Source organism: Panthera pardus, unplaced genomic scaffold (assembly GCF_024362965.1).
Source record: "Panthera pardus isolate Hobbes unplaced genomic scaffold, ASM2436296v1 HiC_scaffold_15, whole genome shotgun sequence".
NCBI lineage: Eukaryota > Metazoa > Chordata > Mammalia > Carnivora > Felidae > Panthera > Panthera pardus.
In genome coordinates this window covers 15,743,343-15,765,254 of record NW_026526710.1, presented here as the reverse complement: position 1 = coordinate 15,765,254, position 21,912 = coordinate 15,743,343, and the positions used below count along the sequence as shown (strand labels likewise).

The following is a 21,912-nucleotide window of genomic DNA, read 5'->3' as shown; positions in this document are numbered from 1 at the left end:
ACTACTTACTTTGTTAGTGTCCACAGACAAATCACTCAAGCCTTCTGTGCCTCCATTTGCTCATCCACAAGATGGGGAAAGAAGTACCTACCTCATAGGGTTGTTAGAAGTAGGATTACACAGACAAAACACTTACCACTGGGTCTAGTGCTCAATGAATGAAACTCCTCCACTATTTTTACCACATTTCTTATCTCTGGGGAACCCTTTTACGTACACAGTACTCTTACAGGGGAATGTGAGACTTTTCTGTTTAGCACCACAGGCAGAACAAGCTGAGGATATAGTATCCACACCTAATAAATTCAAACTTAGCAGCTTCAAAATCAGGCTGCAATGTTAGAAACTTGCTACTTCCTTGCAATGGGTACAGTTGTTCCTAAGTGCACATTCAGGCCAATTACAAGCACATCTCATTTTAGAACAGTGAGCTCCCCTCTCAAAGTTTTTGCTGACCTTCCTTCACAGAGGCTGTCCGTCGCCTTGTTCTTTTTCTCCCCTTGTGATCTTCTTCCAGTATCTTATCATCAAAGCCAGTCAGCTCAATGGTTTCAGACTGACTTGTGGGTCCAGCTGAGAACCATTCTGGTTCTTCTTCTGTGTAGGAATCATTTCTTCTTCGCTCACCAAAGACACGCTTACTATCCCCAAACTCCCTCTGGAAAAGTACACAATCAAGATAAAAAATAAGGTTCTAGTTAAGGCATTTCTACCTCAGTCAAGGTCTTGATGAATTAGGTAATGCTCAATAATGTAATGAAGATACTATGCTGCAGACTTGAAGCACCCCCACCCCCACCCCACCCCACCTCCAGCCCTCTTTCTGCTCCTCTCTATCTGGCTTAAGAATGGGCTCTGTTCATCCAGCATCTCAAAATAACCTGGTATAAACAAAGTGCATATCAAGTCCCTAAGCACATGAGGGGCCAGAGGATCTAGAAGACAAACCCTAAATCGCTTGTCCTTATAGTCCCTCTCTCGATCTCGGTCTCTCAAGTCCCGCAGGTCCTTATCACTGAGTCGGTGATCCTTCTCAAAGGTCCGAGCAGAGATTATTCTTCCACTGCCAATCCTTCGTCCGCCAAGCAGGCGAAGCCCATCACTGTCTTTTTCCAATGGACTTCCTGAGTGCCGGGAACTAACAGCGGCTGTCACATGGCAGCCCCCTCCAAAGCTTCGTCTCTGTGGGCTGAGAACAACATCTAAGTCATCTTCTTTCACACGCTCTCGTGGATCTGGAAAGGTGGCAGAAAGGGAAAGTTAAGCAAACCAGTAGGGTATTTTTATTTTCTCACTGGTATGTCCATGACTAGTGGTGGTGAGAGTATTGGAAAAGAATTACCACTGAAATAGTTACAGAGTAATATGTACATTACATATTTAAATAAGACTGAGTCTTTTGCTTTTTCTCTTTGGAGCAATAAATGTACTTCATAATGATTTTCCAGGATTACTCTCCACAATCCCTAAGACCTTATGTATTAGAAAATATCTTGTCAATTAAAAAACTATACTAGGTGTCAGTATTTGAAAGAATAACTGAAAAGCTGAAGTGTTTCAAAAACAGGTTAAAGTGTTTCTTCAACAAATGGTATTTAATAGGTGTATACCCATACGAAGAACTTGAACTGATACCTGGTACCACATACAAAACACAAAATAGATCATAGATCTAAACTATCTAATGATAGAAAACTTCTAGAAGAAAATATAAGAGAAAATCTTTGTGACATTGGGTTAAGCAGAGTTTTCTCAGGCACAACACCAAGAGCACAACCCACTAAAAAGAAGAAAAAGCAGGGCGCCTGGGTGGCTCAGTCAGTTGGGCATCTGACTTCGGCTCAGGTCAAAATCTTACGGCTTGTGACTTTGAGCCCCACATTGGGCTCTGTGCTAACAGCTTGGAGCCTGGAGCCTGCTTCGGATTCTGTGTCTCTCTTTCTCTGTCCTTCCCACTTGTGCTCGGTCTCTGTCTCTCTCAAACATTTAAAAAAAAAAAAAAAAAAAAAAAAGATAAACTGGGATTGATCAAGGTTTAAAACTTCTGCTCTTTGCAAGGTACTATTCTGAGAATGCAAAAACAAGCCACAGACTGGGAGAAAATATTTAGAAGTGTACATGTGATAAATGACAGACCTATATCCAGTATGTATAAAAACTCTTCAAATTTAAAACACAATCGGATTTAAAAATGGATAAGTGCTTTGACCAAACATTAAAGAGGTATCTGGATGGCAAATAAACATATGAAAAGATACTCAACATCATTAGTCATTAGGGAAATGCAAATTCAACCATAACGTGATACCACTACACATCTATTAGATTGGCTAAAGTCGCAAAGACTCATCATTCTAAGTGGTGACAAGAATGTGGAACAAACAGAACTCTCATACACTGCTGCCAGAAACGTAAGGTGGTATAGCCATGTTGGAAAACAGCTTGGCAGTTTCTCAAAACGTTAAACATACATTAACTATAGGACCCAGTCATTTTACTCTTAGGTATTTACCCAAGAAAAAAGTGTATGCCTATATAGAGAATTGTATATGAATGTTCATAGTTTTGGTTAATTGTCAAAAACTGGAAACAACTCAAATGTTCACCAACAGATATATGGATAAACTGTGAATTCATACAATGGAATACAACTAGTCAATAGAAAGGAACTATACACCCAACATCACGACTGGATCTTAAAATAACTATTCTGAGTGAAAGAAGCTACCCAAAGAGTGTATACCGTAGAATTCTATTTATAATGAATTCTAGGAAATGTAAACTAATCTGTAGTGATAGAAAGCAAATCAGTGCTTGGCTGGAGGGGTGGGAAGTAGGAGTTGGGACTCACAGAGATACTAGAGAACTTTTGGGCATGATGGAAATGCTTATTCCTTTGATTGTGGTAATAGTTTCACAGGTGTATACACTGTCAAAACATCAAATTGTACACTTTATGTGCAGTCTATTGTAGGTCAATTATATCTCAATAAAGATGTAAGAAAATCAAACATGTCACCACACTAAAATTCTTCCTAGAAAAACCAGAAAACTGTAGTCCAAGTAAGGAAAAGCTCCTTTAATATTCTCACCAGAAATAATACCTAAAATGGTATGTACTTCTCCAGAATTTCCGTGTAGTGTCTCCATGTTTTCCAAAAACCAGACACAGTATGGACAAGCTTCCAATTTACAGTTTAATACTCCTACATATGGATGTACCAAAGTTTACACAAACCGTTTCTACCACTGGCCATTTAAGTTGTCTAGTTTTCATCACTTAATAAAATCTCCATGCACATCTTTGATGATTCTCCTAAAATTGTTTGATTCTCCTAAAATTACTGCACTAAGCATACTGTACAATTGTGCAGAAGGATCAAATATCTCAAGGTAGAGTCACCCCTATCTTCTTTGCCAGTTCCAAATTTGTTTTATGATGGTATTTCCACTTATCACAAAAGAAGCTCCCTCTGCAACAAGTTCCTTGACTAGTTTCTATACTGCCAGCCTCCATTTCACTCTTCAGTATCTTTTCTGGTTTAAATCAGTAAAGGTACGGAAAATCTAACTTCAGTCCAGTCTCAAACCATATCCAAACCCTGTATTAAAATTGTAATCTACTATTAAGAACTGCCAGACTGTTTAATAACTGAGGACTAGGTCTCATATATAAGACTAAGCAGAACCAGATTTCCAGCACAGCATTATGCTCACTACCATGCTCGCTACCCTTACTCAGTTACCCTATCGATGAAAAACATCAGTACTTTTAATTCCAAAAGCACATAGTCTAATACGGTCTACTTGTCACTGCTATATAGGAAGGCCAAGATTTTTCTCTGCTAATCAGGAAAAACCCAACTGATAAATCAGTTTCCTGATCATGACATTTTCCCTGAATAAAACTCTCCACTAAGAATGAAACTAGCAGCAAAGAACACTGTCTCCAAAATTGTTGCCCCACTTCTACATGCTCACCTACTATCCTGCGCACAAGGGAAGGCCGGTCTGAATCCAACTCTTTCTTCAGACTTTCCACTGGTGAGTTCCTCCCTGAAGCTGGATAGAGAGAGGCATGCCACTTTTCAGGGTCCCAGACGCCATCACTATAATAAGTCAAAGGGTACCAACAGTTAGCACTTACACCCATAGATTACATGTGTGGTCTGATTTCTAAACTTCTTCAGGCAGTAAGTCATGGAAACCCCTTTCCAATTTAAAACTTCATGGATACCATTAGAATGGTTAGCTCTTTCAAGATGGAAACAAAAACAGCTACAGACAGTCCCTGTGGTTCAACTAAAGATGGTTCCATTTTTCAATGGTACACATTCAGTAGAAACTGTGCTTTGAATTTTGAAGTTTGATCTTTTCCCAGGCTAGCAACATGTGATCCAATAACCTCTTGTGATGCTGTGTACCAGCAGTAAGCCACAACTCCTAGTCAGCCAACGTGAATACAAGAGTAAACCACACCATTCTGTACCCAACCATTCTGTTTTTTACTTTCAGTATTCATATATATATATATTTTTTTAATTTTTTTAAATGTTTTTATTTTTGAGAGAGAGAGACAGAGTGCAAGCAGGAGAGGGACAGAGAGAGGGAGACACAGAATCTGAAGCAGGATCCAGGCTTTGAGCTGTTGGCGCAGAGCCTGATGCGGGGCTCGAACTCACAAGCTATGAGATGATGACCTGAGCTGAAGTCAGACATTTAACTGACTGAGCCATCCAGGAGCCCCTCAGTACAGTATTCAATAAATTATATGAGATATTTAACACTGCATTATAAAATAGGCTTTGTGTTCGATGACTGCCCAACTGTAGGCTAGTGTAAGTGTTCTGAGCACTTTTAAGGCAGACTAGAGTAAGCTATGATGTTTAGTAGGTGAGGTATATTAAATGCATTTTCGACTAATAATATTTTCAACTTATGATAGGTTTATTTATTTTAAAAAAATCTTTTTTAATGTTTTATTTATTTATTTTTGAGAAAGAGAGAGACAGAGCATGAGCAGGGAGGGGCACAGAGAGAGGGAGACACAGAAGCTGAAGCAGGCTCCAGGCTCTGAGCTGTCAGCACAGAGCCTGACACGGGGCTTGAACTCATGGACTGTGAGATCATGACCTGAGCCGAAGTCGGATGCTTAACCAACTGAGCCATCCAGGCACCCCTTATGAGGATTTATTGGGACATATACCATTGTTAAGTTGAGGAAGATCTGTATAAATTAATATTTTGCTGTTTTTCATGCAACACCAATAGTCACTTGAAAACCAGTGATCTGTGTATAAATGAAACATCAGATCACAAACCTTGGGGTGCATATGGATTACAGTAACTATGCCTGTCCTATACAAAAAACATGCTCCATAATATGGATTAGTTTATTGAAGATTAACACAATGGAAGAAAAAACCCAGTTTACTGCAGATTAGTGTAAGGGAGGGAGAAAAACATCTCTCTAGAAGTAGTGCCTAGAATGCTTGGTGTGTACTTTCCAGAATTTCTACACAGTCTTAGTTTTTCCCCAAAGGTTTAAAAAAAAAATTTTTTTTAACATTTATTCATTTTTGTGTTTTTTTTAAAAATTTTTTTTTAACGTTTATTTATTTTTGAGACAGAGAGAGACAGAGCATGAACAGGGGAGGGGCAGAGAGAGAGAGAGAGACACAGAATCTGAAACAGGCTCCAGGCTCTGAGCTGTCAGCACAGAGCCCGACGCGGGGCTCGAACTCACGGACCGCGAGATCGTGACCTGAGCCGAAGTCGGCTGCTTAACCGACTGAGCCACCCAGGCGCCCCAACATTTATTCATTTTTGTAAAGCATAGAGAGACAGAGCGCGAATGGGGGAGGGGCAGAGAGAGAGGGAGACACAGAAACAGAAGCAGGCTCCAGGCTCTGAGCTGTCAGCACAGAGCCCAACGTGGGTCTCGAACTCACGGACCACGAGATCATGACCTGAGCCAAAGTCGGACGCTTACCCAACTGAGCCACCCGGGTGCCCCTCCCTAAAGGCTCTTAATAATGTAAAGTGTGTGCTTTGGGTTCTATTATGTTACTCCCTAATGATAAGGTGGCAGTTGGTACAGTGTGCAAAGCAGAAACGTTACAGCCCAACGATTTGGGATCAAATTCTAGTTTTGCCATTACCACCTTGGACCTCCAGGACAAGTTAATAAGCTATGCCCTTCACTATTCTTTTCAAAGGACTTCCCAAACCCCAGACTAGACCAGGCTGTGCTATACACTAGCAGGGTACTCTGCACTTGTCCTTCACAGTCTATAATGGTGGTAATGATAAACTCTTGAGTATTTGACTGTATCCTTCCACGGACCAATGTTCCATTAAGGCAATTTCTGATAGTACCTGACATAGTATTTGCCACCTAACAGGTTCCAACTGAACATCTCTTGAATAAGTGAGTCAACCTCTCCATCTCTAACACCTCACAATAAAGGAAATATCACCTGTCTTCTGGTATGTTGTGAGGATTATTTGAAGTTTAAGAATCAAACAAATTTTAATTCTGAGAAGAGAAATAACAGGATGACAAGCTCTTTCCTCTTTCTCTCTTATTTTCATTACTATTACTAGCACATCTTTACTTAGAATAAAAGTGAGTAGGGGCGCCAGGGTGGCTCAGTCAGTTAAGCGTCTGACTTTGGCTCAGGTCATGATCTCACGGTTTGTGGATTTGAGCCCTGTGCTGACAGCTCAGAGCCTAGCTTCAGATTCCGTATCTCCCTCTCTCTTTGCCCCTCCCATTTGCGCTCTCTTTCTCTCAAAAATAAATATTAAAAAATATATATTTAAAAAATTTAGAATGAAAGTATGTGTACCATAATTTTATTTTATGCCAAGAAGAAATAGATCTAAGAAAATTCAACTTGAGGCATAAAAAAGATTGACAGCTTTAATGAAGGAAAAAACCCAAACAACAGCTTATCTGAGACTTATCAAAAAATCCTAACCAACTGGAACCGCCTTTATTCAAGTATCATCTTCATCAGCAGAAAATGGTGAGGAGTCCAGACTTAGCAACCTTCTGAGGAGTAGATATACAAATAAAAACAGTATGCCCTATTCAACAAAGAAACTAAACATAATATACTTTATACGTTAAAAATGTGGGCCATATGAACCATTTACCTTGATATTTAAGAAGTGACCTTATAGTCTTAAGATGACCATAACAAGTGCAATGTAGGGTGATTGTAAACATTTTCAGACCGTAATTTGGCTCTAGTCTTCTCAAACCAAAGCGTTCTGCTTATGAAGCAGCCCAAGATGCAAAAGGGCTCGTCTGAATGGCTGAATGGTTTTTTCGTTTGGGAACAGGAAGGATGGGGCAATGCTACATGGCTCAGAGTCCTCCTGATCAGCTTTCTCTGGGCAGGCCCTTAAAGGACCCCCAAAGTACAGTGTGAAAACCACCACTGACAGAAGACCCTGGAGAGGACTCATGTGTTTAACTCTTAAAATTGCTTTCTCACTATGTGTCTCTGACCAAGTCATTTTCTAACTTTAGTTTCATTATCAGTTTGTTGAAAGGGAATTGGGTTAGTTGTCCTTAGAGTCCTGTAAAGCTCAAAAAATTTTTTTAATGTTTATTTAGAGAGCACGCGTATGAGAGAGTGCACGCACAGAAGCAGTAAGGGGAAAAGAGACAGGGAGACCGAGAATCCCAAGCAGGCTCTGTGCTGTCAGCACACAGCCCAATACAGGGCTCGATCCTACAACTGTGAGATCATGATCTGAGCTGAAATCAACAGTTAGACAACTGACTGAGCCACCCAGGCATCCCTTCAAATTTTTGAATAGTTTAAAGCTAATAATGAAACCAATGAGGACAATGCAGGAAGCTATTTAGTTGATAACTTATCTATGATATATTTGTGTAGAAGCCCTAAATCATTATCCCTGAAGTCTCCCCCACTCATCATTCTACCAAAAAACTCCAAAACAATTCTTAAATTACCATGTTTGGTAAACAAGACGTTGACTAGGAGGAGCACTCCGCTCCCCCTTCACCCATACCTGTCATATTTTTCAGAGAGGCATGATGGCCTCTGTTTGGAATGAGGGCGTTCTTTTATATCCAAGAGCTCCTCCTGGAAAGAGAAACCAAATGGTGATTTTGAGTAATATTTCTCATGCCACATATTTTCAACTTATATTTGTTCTCAGTAATGACTGGAGTGCCTATCTTAAGCATGTCACACAGTTCTTATTTTTTTATGCCTTGACTTATTCCAGAAAGGACTGGAGTTAGCTCAAGATTCTTACAAGAAGATGCTCAAGCAGAATTGGCAAATAATAGTGATTAGCTTTTTTCTAAAACAATTCTCTCACAAATTGCCATCCAATGACATAGTTATAGTCGACCACACTGAATGCTCATCAAGGTACGGAAGCTTCAGGCTTAAATAAAATTTCCAGTTGATTTTTCTACTCTTAAATGTATTAGAGGCCAACTTACAAGTAGATAGTTTTAACATAAATTTGCAGAGGAAAAAAAGCACAAAGCACACATCCATTTACCATTTATCTGATCTGCCTGTTAACATTTTACTTTAGCATTTGGGTTCCCCACACCTTTTTTTGTTTTTGTTTTAAACCATATAAGGGTTACTCCTCAGTACTTCAGTGCTTATTTCCTAAGAATGAGGATACTCTTTCATAGTCTCTTATCTGGTTCCATGAGAAAATTAAGCCTTATAAAAAATAATTTGAGTGACTAGTTTTACCATTCTCCCAAGGATTATGCTTGGCCTGTATCATTGCAGATGCCTAAGAGAGAGGCAAATCCATTACAAACAACACATGCCTGAGGGCCTAAGGGCTTACTTGTGAAGAACCTAGTTAAAAAGGGCTGTCAGTTTTATACAATTATAAATGATACTTTTATCTAACCTACCCCTCCAGATTCCAATTTGTCAATTGACCCAACAAGGTCCTTTATATTGTTTTACCCTCCAACACAGGACCCAGTCTAGAATCAGATATTGGTTGTCCTATTTCTTTGGGACATTTCTACAACTGGAACATCTCTACAACTTTTGTCTTCGATGACACTGACTTTTCTACAGAGTGCAGCCTTTTTTTTTTTTTTTCTAAGAGAACATTATTCATTTTGGATTTATCTACTGTTTCCTCATGATTAGATTGAGGTTAAGTATCCAAGGAAGAGAATACTAACCCCAGAGATGTTGTGTCCATCTCAGAGCATCACCTCTGGACACCTGTGATGTCCATCTGCTGCTTAGTAGTGGCAGTATGTGGTCTGTAGGGAGACTGCAAATATCCTGGTCTTCATCAAAATTTCCCCCTAAATTTAGCATCTATTGATGAATCTTGCCCAAATTGATCTTGATTTCCCAACTCTAGGCCTCTCTCCATATTGACCAGTCAGCACTTGGCATTTCACTGGTAGGGCAAACACTAATCCTCCCTTTTCCCCTCCCTGTGTGTTTACCTATTATTGGCATGGGCTCACAGATACCTAATTTTTCCAATGGTCTATAATTCATTAATGCCCTTAATTGTTTAGGGGCTCAAATTAGGAGCCTCTTCAAGCTGGTTCCTGGGTCCTCTGTACATTCCCCATCATTTTCTAAAAAGCCCTTCCTTACTTTCTGTCTTATCTTGTACCATCCTAGCCCTAGTGTCAGCCATTTTCTTTGAGAAATCTGAGTTCCTTTAAGTGAAGCATGGTATCAGAAACCAAGGTCTGGGAACTAAATATTCCCATTTGCTTCTCGGTTCTCTCAGAACTAGGAACCATGTGCAATTACACATGCACATATATACCTATGTGTTAATGCACACACATCTGCTCATACACCTGCGTATACACAAAAACCCACGGCCTTTTTATTTACATTTCAATACTTTTACGATAAAGTAAAAAAGGCAATTCCCAACCTTTCACTACCAGTAAAACGCTACAACTGCCTTGCAAAAAGTATATACATACCACTGTGCCGGGGCCTCTGCAAGCCTCACAATAGAATGCTTGCTGCTGCTCTGATCACTGCTTCCCATATCTTGGGGTAAATATGGAGGAAGAGATTTACCCTTTCAGCCTATAGGAATCATTGCACGTAAGCATGCCATGAGTTCACTCAGCGTCTTCAGACACTTGAAGCATCTAAATATTTTCTCCATGATCGCAAAATGCCCTATGCCCAGATGACATTTTAATTTTTAAAACCAGATTATCAATCATGCATTTGCATTGTTTTAGGATTTATGAATTATAAACAAATAATTTGGGAAGAAATATCTAGAAAAATGAAGAAGTCTGAGATAAACAAAATTCCAAATATAAGAAAGTATCTAGAGAAGGCCCCAAATTCTGAAAAAATTGTCAAAGCAACGACCTACAACCTAGAAATCATCAGTAATGACTCAAGTCCAGTGAAATCTACAGGGCAAGTGCGGTGTCAGTGGCGCAGGGTGACACAAATTTGGCAGTGGGTGGAGGAAGGGTGGATGGACCAATAGCAGTTACAATGAAGTAAATATTACAAGAAAGAAATCCTGAGGACAGGAATGCTTAAAACATTTTCCAGCAGAAACAGGAAAGATCTTACAATACAGGAAATACTTATACATATACTACAGGAGAAAATATTGCAAAGCAATTTTCTGTTATTAGAAGCAACCCAAAGATTATTTCATATTCCCTTACTCCACCACCCTCAAATACAAATATTGAACTGAACCCTAGTATACTATTAAACTAAGGGCAATATATTTTATACTTAAATATGTATGCTTTCATATACTCAAATTTCTAAACAATAAGGCTTTGTTTGAAACTTTTAATCCCCAAAGGTTAACAGGGAGCCCAAGTGATAGGCGTTTTCTATTACTACTACAGCTATCTGTTGAAACTCATGATTTTACTGATTTATTTAGGAGTCAACTGGAAAAGATTTAACATTTTAACATAGCCACAAAACATGCTGGAGGACCAAATGTTCTATTTGTGGGGAATCAAAAAAAATATTTTCACAAAGGTAACAAACAGTCTTACAAAAGGGAAATGGGGAGACTAAGGAGAGAGGATGACAAATTGAATGTGGAATCCCAGATGGGATCCTGGAACAGAAAAAGGACATTAGATAAAATAAAGGACAGGTAAGTAAAGCATGGACTCTAGTTAATAACATGTATCAGCATTGTTAATTGTAACAAATAGACCATACTAACATATTAACAGGGAAAACTCTACTATATTCCCAGTTTTTCCATAAATCTCAAACTGTTCTAAAAGATAAAGTTTACTTACTTCTACCTCATATCATATACAAAAATGAACTCAAAATATATCAAAGACATAGATATAAGAGCTATAATTATAAAACTCTTTGAAGAAAATGCAGGTGTAAAAAGTTCATGACCTTGGATTAAGCAATGTTCCTCTAGCTAGGACACTGAAAAAGGGTAAGCAACCAAAGGAAAAAACATGTGAATTGGATTTTAAGTTTAGGAACTTTTGCGCTTCAGATGACTATCAAGAAAGTAAAAAGGCAATGCACAGAACAGGAAAAAATATTTACAAATCATGGATCTGATAAGGGTCTAGGGTCCAGAATACAGAGAGAACATGTAAAATTTAACAACAAAGGGGCACCTGGGTGGTTCAGTCAGTTGAGCTTTTGACTCCAGCTCAGGTGATGATCTCGTAGTCGTGGGATTGAGCCCTGTGTTGGGCTCCACACTGGGCATGAAACCTGCTTGGAATTCTCTGTCTCCCTCTCTGTCCCTTCCCAGCCCATGCTCTCTTTAAATAAAACAGATAAAAGATTTCAATAGATTTTTCTCCAAAGAAGATACATAAATGACCAACAAGCACATGAAAGATGTTCAAAATCATCTGTCATTAAGGAAATGCAAGTCAAAAGCACAGTGAGATACCACTTCACGTGTACTAAGTTGGCTATTTAAAAAGAAAAATGGGAAAATAACAAGATTGACAAGGATGTGGAGAAATTACAGCTGCCAGTGCAGCTGCTCTGGCAAACAGTGGCAGTTTCTCCAAAAGTTACAGTTACTATATGACCCAGCAATTACAGTCCTAAGTATATACCAAAAGGAACTGAAAAAATTATGTCCACACAAAAACTTGTACACAAATGCTCACAGCAGCATTATTTACAATAGCAAAAAAAAATAGAAAGCCGTATGCCCATCAACTGATGAATGGATAAACAAAATGTGGTAAATCCATACAATGGAATATTATTTGGCAATAAAAAGGAATGAAGTACTGATACATGCTATAACACAAACCTTGGAAACATTACGTTAACTGAAAGAATCCAGACAAAAAAGGCCACATGTGGTAGGATTCTGTTTATATGCAATGTTTAGAATAGGTAAATCCATGGTCAGAAAGTAGATTAAGGCTTGCCAGGGTCTGGGGAAAAGGGATAATGAGAGTGACTACTAATGGGGGTACAGAGTTTCTGTTTGGGGTCATGAAAATATTTTGGAATCAGATAATAGTGATGGTTGTACAACTCTGAATTTACTGAAGACCACTGAATGGTACACCTTTAAAGGGGTGAATTTTATGTGAATTATGTCTCAAAAAAATATTTTATTTTGAGAGAGAGGAGGAAGTGGGGAGGGGCAGAGAGAGAGAGATTCCCAAGCAGGTTCCAAACCCTCAGTGCAGAGCCTGATGCAGGGCTTGAACTCCCGAGCCGTGAGATCATAACCTGAGCGGAAATCAAGGTTGGATGCTTAACTGAGTCACCCAGGCACCACTCAATAAAAAATATTTTTCAGTAAATTAAACTAAGGTGTTCAGTTACCCAGAGATTAATATTTTATTTAATTTCTTTCTTACAGACTTACTGCTCTAACCACAGACTGATAAATGCCAACTATCCTCAGATGAGAGTTGCTTAGGTTGGTAAAAATGTTTTAATTTTCCTTCCCAAGTTATTCCAGTTTTCTTTGTTGACTTTATATGCTTAACGTATACTAGGTGTTAATAAATATTCCAGGGACTGATTATACAACTTGACAGGCCTATAAGAGCACAGGGTAGAGCAGTGAGCCAGTTGTATACACTGGCATTAACCATGCCAGCAGCACAAATGGTGCTGCTGACCAAGCGCAATGGCTAAAACATCGCCCACCTGTCTATAGAGGATGAAGAGCCATTTTGTTTAACAGGCTGATAACTGGGAAAACAAAACAGTTCTTGGATTGTAAAAGCTGCTGGGAATAACTTTAAACATCTAGATAAAGTTCTACTTACTGTTCTTGAAAGCAGGGCTTCTTAAACCAATTTCATGGCCTCAAGGAAACCATATGCAAAACTGCATTTGTGCAATTTCTGCAGTGAGTACTCACACCTTCAAAAGATTTCCGATGGGCCCCAAAGAAGTTAAGAAGTGGTACTTTAAATGGTTGTTTCTGAAAATGTGGCCCAAAGTGCACTTGGACATTTAGGGACAATGAGAGCTCCTCCTCGTGGGGTTTAGAGAGTTAGATCTGTTATACCTTCCACCAACATCTTAAGTGGCATCAGATGGTATCCCAGACTAAGAAGCTTCCCCATTAAGGTGGGGAGGGGAGAAACCATGAGCTAACTCAATACAAAAATTGCTTTTTTCATAGCTGTACACAGAACATTTCCTGCGTACCAGGCTTAGTATCTAGAATACGCAGATGACCCTTGGCCCTGACCCCATGGCTCTCCAGTTTCTCAAGAGAAGTGTTCTTGAACTTGCCATTTCATCAAGAGCCCTTTAAGAGCAATATTCCAGAAAAGGCAAACTCTTTGGGATATTTTCAAAGAAAACCTTCAACTTTGGCTAAAGGCAAAATACGTGGAAAGTGTTCTCTGAGCTGGGAATGCTCCTTCCCTAAGAATATTTCAGGGGGTAATGGGAGATTACCCTTTTGCAGACTCCTACGAACCCACAGGAATTTACTAATTATAAACAAATTCAGGGGGCGCCTGGGTGGCTCAGTCAGTTAAGCGTCCGACTTCGGCTCAGGTCATGATCTCGCGGTCCATGAGTTCGAGATCCGCGTCAGGCTCTGTGCTGACGGCTCAGAGCCTAGAGCCTGGAGCCTGTTTCAGATTCTGTGTCTCCCTCTCTCTGACCCGCCCTCGTTCATGCTCTGTCTCTCTCTCTCTCAAAAATAAATAAACGTTAAAAAAAAATTTTTTTTTATAAACAAATTCACTACAATTACCATCTGGACAAGAGAACAGTTAATATGTGAGACCTTACTTTTTGCACAGGTTTTAAAACCTGACTAGGCAAGAATAAGCTGCTAACTGCCCAACAGCCATTTTCTTAGTTTTAGCAGCTAAACTAACATTTTCCTTAAAGAAAATGTCAAGCTTCCCAAAACAATTTGAGGAGTACTAATATGGGCACCCACTTTTAGTGATCAATATTAAAGTAAAAAGCAAATGAATGTGAATATAAGCCCAAAACAACAGTGGTTAAAATCCACATCCAGTTTCTTGTTGCAGAAATCTCATGCAGAAGCAGCTGCAGGTTCTGATGACATTCTTATGTTCTAGAAGAATTTCACATGAGTCACTGACATAAGATGAAAGGGGAAATATTTACCTTTGTGAGTTGAATTCAATTCACAAGAGCAAAAAGCTCAACTTTTAAAATATTAAGAGATATTTTATAAAAAACCCAAAGTTTTATTTCATTGTTAATGGTCAAAGCACTGTAGAAGTGACCCAGTACCTTATTAGTGTGTGTGTGCCTGGGTCTTCCTAAAGAGGCTCTGCCTAAAGAAGGCAAATGTCCCCAGAACAGTGTTTATAGGTTGGGTCATCCCCCTTTGACATTCTCTCCCAGTCCCCATCCTCAATACAACCACTAGCACTGGGACTGGTCATCGGGCTCTTAGATGGTTGCTGACTGACCAGATATTCATTCTGTTGAGTCAGATGACTTTTCTGAAAGGATTAGAAACCTGTTAAAAATAGATCACAAGGAGGTAATGGTACCCACAGATGATAGCCAGGGCAACGGTGAAGTAACAACATAGGGAACACATGGGATACATCCACCATCATTTATGAAGTTTGTTGCTGTGGGCACCATTTATAACAGTTCTTACAGGTAGGTCAGAATTCAAAGGATCCTGCAGAGCTGTTAAGCAGGACCTCAGACCTGGATTCATCCAAGCATCTAATGGTGGCTGATCTGATGCAAAGACTTTCGTCTACTGAAAGATTTGAAACTAAGAAAATGCGAATGGGGGAAAAAAAACCCACCAAAGTCTGTTTTCTCCATTAATCTGGCCAACACAAAAAATTAATCTTGGCTTTTAAATGTGTTTATACAATGGGTAAAAACAATATAAAATGTTAAGTAGGTAAATACTAGAAGAAAACTTAAAACCATTTTTAGGGTAGTGACATTACATCTTCAATAGGGCTTTCTGGTTTCATATTAAACTGGAAATAGTTACTGTGACATTTAAAAATTAAGCATCTTGATCTGAAGTTGGTATCTAAAGAAGATATCTTTTAATACCCTCCTTATTACATCCTAAAGAGTTTTTAGCACTTACTGTGCATCAGCCACTTTTCTAAACACTTGACATGCATTTTCTCATTTATTCCCCACAAAAATCCTATGAAGTAGATACTATTCCACCCGCATTTTACAGAGGAAAAGGATGAGAACCAGAGAAGCTAAGTACGTGACTGAAGGCCACACAAGGTAAGTAAGTGGTGATCCTAAATCAGGCAGTGGGGCTCAATGCCCCTGATCCTCTTGTCTTCACTGCTTCTCTGGGGAGGACAAGGAAGGTGCATGACACCTCCCAGCAGCTGCCACTCAGTGTTGGGTTTGTCCCTGCCCAGCGGGACTACCAGGAACCCTGAGCCAAACTGCCACATCCTTGGGTAGGCTTTCCTTAAGTCAGCCTCCCTTCATAGCATCCTTCACTGAATCAAAGGCCCAACCCACAAATCTTTATGTTAACAGTTCCAATTGTAAAATGACCGGTTTCTTATCTAGCTAGAAGTTCCCACCATGAGCAAGGAGGAAAGTATACTCATGGGGGCAAGAGCCCTGAATCCCCACTTTTCAAGATGACTTAGAATTGGAACAGGTAAGAAAGAACAACCATAAGACAGTATCTATGGTGTTGCCAGCTGACCCCCTGTAAGAACTTGTAGTTACCTAGTTTTCTGAACAGCTGAAACATTAAGAGGGTATAATGATTTTTCATACCATAATTCCCCAATATAAACAAATATCCTTAACTTTTATATTAGCTTAAGTTTGTAGCTAAGTATGTCACTGAAATGCCACCTGTTAGAGGTTACTTCTCAACTCGGTTTATGAAAGGTATCTATGAAGTTATCAAATTAGATATCTAAAAATTAGATCAGGTATAGTTAAACCTGATCATCTGACTAATGATTTCAAGCTAGGACTTAAATCATAGCCCCTCTTTTCTCAGAGGCTGGACTTCAAGTCTTATAACTGATTCTCTCCAAGAAGGCTAGGAGAATTACTCAAATTAGTCCACTTCTGGTGCCTTTTTTTACCGGTTTAAATTTTTTTTTTAGTATTTATTCTTCAGAGAGAGAGACAGAACATGAGCTGGGGAGGGGCAGAGAGAGGGAGGAACACAGAATCTGAGGCAGGCTCCAGGCTCAGAGCTGTCAGCGCAGCTGTCAGGGTTCGAACTCACGAGCCGCAAGATCATGACCCGAGCTGAAGTCGGACGCTCAACCAACTGAGCCACCCAGATGCCCCTTTTAAATGGTTTTAAAGCAAAGATATAAACATGGCTGTATCACGGTACCTAAGTGCCCATCAGCCACAAATCAGGGTGGAGTGCCTCCTCTGAAGATCCCTATAGACACCAAAATGGTGCCAAGGCAATGAGCACACATGAAATTAAACTCAGTAAAATCCAATCCCTACTTTTTTTAGCTGGTAGATTGGACAGGTATGATTAACACTGGGCAGTACTAAGCTGAATGTTAGCAGTGCCCCCTGCTTTTATACCCTGTTCAACTGGCAGGTGATAAAATTTGATAAGGAATCAGTGACAAGACACAGGAGCAGAGAAGGAGCAGCACCAAATATGTATGTCCTAAAATCAGTCTGTCTACTCAAAGAAAAAGAACATGGATCTGAATAGTGGAACAGTCCAAAGCATTTCTACTCTGTTTGAAGCAGAAGATGGTGTCACCAAAAGCAGGTACCACACCTCAAGAACTAGTAAACAACAAGGACCTCTGATGAAGGTAAGAAAAATTTGAATAGGCCTCAAAGTCTTTCCATTAATAAGCATGACCACCTTATCTTGTTTTCCTAAACCAACAGTTCTCAAACTTGAATCAGAGTCAGAATTCCCTGAAAGACTTGTTATATGTGAACAAGGCCCTATCCCTAGAATCTGATTCAATACCACTGAAATGGAGCTTGAGGTTTTATATTTCTAAGAGGTTACCAGTTGGTGCTAAACACTAGTTCAGAGACCACTGTTTGAGAACCACTGTCTAAAAACACTTTTAATCCATGACTTTGAGGGGGAGATCCCACTGTGTAACCTCCAAAAGCCCTTCAACATAATTCAAGCACTTTATACATGCACATTTAAGTGTCACCAAAACATAGCTTTTGGTCTTGGGAATCTGGCCTAGCCAAACGGACCTGAGTGAGCTTATAAATTAAGGGCTCAAGATTCCCAGAATAACAGGTGCATATGATACATCCACTTATACATTCCAATTAATCATCACTGAGGCTTAGGGGTAGGCCTGAAAGTACCTAATGTGATTCTTAACTTGACTTCCTAATACATTCGTGGAAACACAATGGACACCAACAGAACCCTAGGGAGTAATTATGCATCTGACTTGCTTGACAACATCAAGACCATATATCAAGTTCTCCAAGGAAGACTAAAGACTTGCTATTCAAAGTATGGTCAGTGGACCTGCAGTAAGGGCACCACCTGGGAGGTTAAAAAGCCAAAATTTCAAGCCCACTCCTAACCTAACAGAATTCATACTTTATAAGGGTTCACAGGTAATCCCCAGACAAACCAACATTTAGGAAGCAAGATGGACAATATAGCACAGGAGACTCTGATATGTTACTTTTAAAAGCACTAGGACAGGGGCGCCTGGATGGCTCAGTCAGTTGGGTGTCCGACTTCGGCTCAGGTCACGATCTCGCGGTCCGTGGGTTCGAGCCCCGTGTCGGGCTCTGGGCTGATGCCTCAGAGCCTGGAGCCTGCTTCCGATTCTGTGTCTCCCTCTCTCTCTGCCCCTCCCCCGTTCATGCTCTGTCTCTCTCTCTCAAAAATAAATAAAACGTTAAAAAAAAATTAAAAAAAAAAATAAAAGCACTAGGACAAATATCTGGACTTCACCTTCACGGAAAAAACTCTCGAATTTTGAACAGACTACTAACATCATCTCATAAAACAAATGAACGTTAAACTAAGAAGGGTCAAAGCCCTCTCATCTAGCCAATATGTTTTTTAGTCTTGTAGTTAACATTCCACATTTACAAGTTCTCACAAACACATCACCTATAAAAATCACTGAGGACAGTTTCCTTCTATTGCTTCTAAACTTTCTAGCCCATGCAGAAACATTATTATATGCTTTATTCCAATAGTTTGATCTCAGTATGTAGGTAAGGAGTAGGATGGCTGAAGTATTATTCCAGTTGTGCAAAAACAGACCACTTACTATAGTTCTCAGAACACAGGATTGTTTCAAGCTTTCTTCAGAGAAAGGCTTAGTTTGCCTCAAGGACTAGATTAAGCAGACTGTGAGAAACACATATGCATGAAACCACTACCCTAACACTGCCTAAACATGATCCTAAAAGTGCCATGAACTAAATCTTCTCGAATGGAATGGACAGTAAGCCAATTTCCAATCAATTTTGGTAGAGAAGACCATTATATCTAAGATTCACTGTCATTAACCTAAAAAACGTTCTTAATCATTTCTTTGAGGCACATTTATCTAAGTATGACAAAATTCTAAGACTATATTATCAAAAGTGGGCAATATTGACCTTCTTTATCTTTACTGTAGACACACACAAGTTCTAGCCTAAGAGAGATCAATAATACCTTCCCTAAAAATGACTTAAGCCTAAATATGGATATACATATAAAGATGGTCTATACATGCCACCCTTTGATCATTATGAAAGTGATTCAAAAGCCTCTCTGCCTGGATTCTACAAGTAGAATACCAATTAAGAACTTTTATTCAAAAAGTGCTAGGAAAGTTGAAATCACATAAGCATATAAAATAAGCAGTTCAAATCAGTTTCTCTTCATTTAATAAGCTTTTCTGCATTTGGAATTCAACTATCAACATTTTAGATAATGAATTTAAATTGTGAAACATGGCTTCAGCACTTTCAGGTTTGAGAAAAACTACATTTGGGAAGACCAAATCTGAATGAAAAAATGAAATGCTATCAGATTTTTTTTAATAGTAAAAATGAGTATTACTCTAACGGCAGTTGATACTTTATCAAGTAGTGGCACCAGTACACAAACAAGGCCTGACTTCAAAATATTAATCATTATTCTGGAAAGTCAGGGATGATAACCACATCAGAACCCTTGATTGGGTCCATACTTAGGAAATACAGATATGGGACCAACTAGAACATGACTCTTCCTGTCAACAGTCCCAAGCACATTTTTTGTACTCCAGCCAATACATTTCAGGGAACGAAAAATGAATTCACAGCTCACTGAGTCCTGTCAACCTCTTCAGAAACATTTAGGAGCCAGTAAGATACTGAGCAGTAGCTTCAACAAGTACAGAACCTTGAGTGATTTGCATGCAAAACTGGAATCCTTACTCTACAGCATATAAATCAGTAATATACCAGTTATGGTTGTTATAGAACATTTGAGCCAACATACACTGATCCACAAATTCATATGCCATCTAAGCCAATATTCCCTTCACGTGAAAACTACTCAGAAGCAAATTCTAGTTTAAACCGCGTATTCACACTTCCAGAAAAAAATTCAAAGAAATGCTTTACTAAATTTAGTAATATTTAGTCCATATAGTGAGTCAGAATGAGACTCCCACTTTTGATAATACTAATGAAATATCTACACAATGTTACCAACCTCCCCCACCTATAAAGAAACACTATTTCATTAGTAACAAAGCTTACTTTTGTATAGCGATGGGGGGATTTGGAGGCTGGTTGCTTCTTCAGGTCAAGAAAGGCATCTCCGTTTTCTGTTTCTCCCACACTTCTATCCATGGCTCCTTGGTCTACAATTCTTTGCACCTGGAAGATAAATCAGCAAAACTGTTACAGAGAACACTATGTTTTCAGAAGACTGTTTAAAACACTGAAACTCTTTTATCTCTTAAAATGACTACCTTTTAAAAACAAAGTCTCATTCAACAACTATTCCATAAACCAGAACCCACTTGGAAATAGAACCACTGGTACTTAGCTCTTCTAGTTAAGTGTTCTAAGCATCAAAGGGGTAAGGAAAGCATAAGTAGAAGGTGCCCAAATCAGGGTACAGCCTTCAAGCAGCTTTAAAACAAAAAGAAACCAAAATTAGTCACTGCCACCCATGAGGACCTTTCAGACAGCAGTGGGGAAGTTTTCCGAGTGGGGGCAGGTAGGAGACTAGTTGGGGCTGGGGATCCGGGAAGTCGGACTGTGGTAAAGTGCCTGTCACTTGCCAATGGACGGCGCCAGCTGCCCCTTGTTATCCAGAGGCCAGGGGCTGGGGCCCGAGCGCCCCCCACCCGGCCGGCGGCACCTGTGGCCATGTCAGGGGCGCCCATAGCAAGGAAGGGGCGAGATCCGGCTTCAGCTCCGAAACTCGGCTTTCCCGGGCCGCGACCCCAACCCCCAGCCCCTCGCGCAGGCCGCGGCCCAGCGGCCTCCTTCGGAGGAAGGGCGGGGACTGTACTCACGGAGGGGAGGCGGGCCGAAGGGAGCGGGGAGATCGAATCCCCCGGCCCGGCCGCTCCAAGCTGGAGTCGGCGCAGGCCCGCCGCCGTCCGCCCCGGCCCGGCGGCTCGGGCCCCGCCAGCCCGCCAGCCCGCTGCCCGCCGGCCGCCCCGCTGGCCTCGCGTCCCTGCCCGCCCCCCGCGCGTGCCCCGGCGCTCGCGCTCACGCACGCGACCCCGGGAGCAGCGCGCCCGCGCCCCTGCCCTTCCTGCGGCCCTTGGCGCGCGGCGCCTCGGCTCCCGCCGCCACCAGGCCCTTACTCTGTGCCTCCGCCGCTCGGCGGCCCTTCGCCTCGACCGCCGCTCCCCTCCCTACTGCCCGCGCCGGTCAGAGGGCTGCTCCGCGCGGCCTTCGCTCTCGCCCCCCCCGCCCCCCCGCCAGCTCGGACTGTCTCTCTTCAGCCGCCGTAACCACAGCCCAGCCCTCCGCCCCTCCTCCCGGGCCCCCTCCCCCTTAATAACTCCCTCCACGCACCCGGGCCCCAGCACCGCCTTCGCCGCCGCGCGCCCGGATGTGAGGTGGCCGCGGCAGTGCCGGGCGGAAAAGAGAAACATCTCGGCGCGCTCCTAGGGCGCCGGCCCTTGCGTGCGTCCGGCGGCGGGGAAGCGGAGGCGCCGAGGAGATGGCGGCGGCGGGGGCCGCAGAAGCCCTTACAGGTGCGCACAGGCGGTCGTCCTGGGCAGCCCTGAGGAGGACTCTGCGTTCCCACGCGCGCTTCGGGGCGGAGCAGAACCGGGCGGGCGGTGCTGGGAGGCCGAGGCCCCAGGCTGGCAGTTCTCCCTGGAAGGCGGTGGCTCCAGCGAAGTGGGCTGGGGTCTGCGGCCTGGTGCGACTTGTGAGCGCGTCGACTTCGACGTTCGCACAGTTCGCAACGGCGGGGAAGCCTGGGGCTTCGGCA

General features: G+C 41.3%; 1 protein-coding gene across 4 annotated transcripts in view; it reads right to left on the bottom strand.

Moving 5' to 3' along the window:
- Positions 1–21,387, bottom strand: part of EIF4ENIF1 (eukaryotic translation initiation factor 4E nuclear import factor 1) — a 44,734-nt gene extending 23,347 nt beyond the window's left edge. For 2 of the 4 annotated variants that reach the window (XM_019426767.2, XM_019426770.2), the window contains exons 1-6: positions 20,978–21,092; positions 20,211–20,330; positions 8,050–8,123; positions 3,982–4,109; positions 949–1,235; positions 457–658 (exon numbers count right to left, since the gene is read on the bottom strand). In XM_019426767.2, the coding sequence (XP_019282312.2) occupies positions 457–658; positions 949–1,235; positions 3,982–4,109; positions 8,050–8,123; positions 20,211–20,303 (784 nt within the window). In that variant the 5' untranslated portion in view covers positions 20,304–20,330; positions 20,978–21,092. Of the gene's footprint in view, positions 1–456; positions 659–948; positions 1,236–3,981; positions 4,110–8,049; positions 8,124–20,210; positions 20,331–20,977; positions 21,093–21,274 lie in introns of those variants that run through there. The other 2 variants (XM_019426768.2, XM_019426769.2) reach the window with 2 other exon arrangements.
- Between the last annotated feature and the right edge of the window lie 525 nt (positions 21,388–21,912).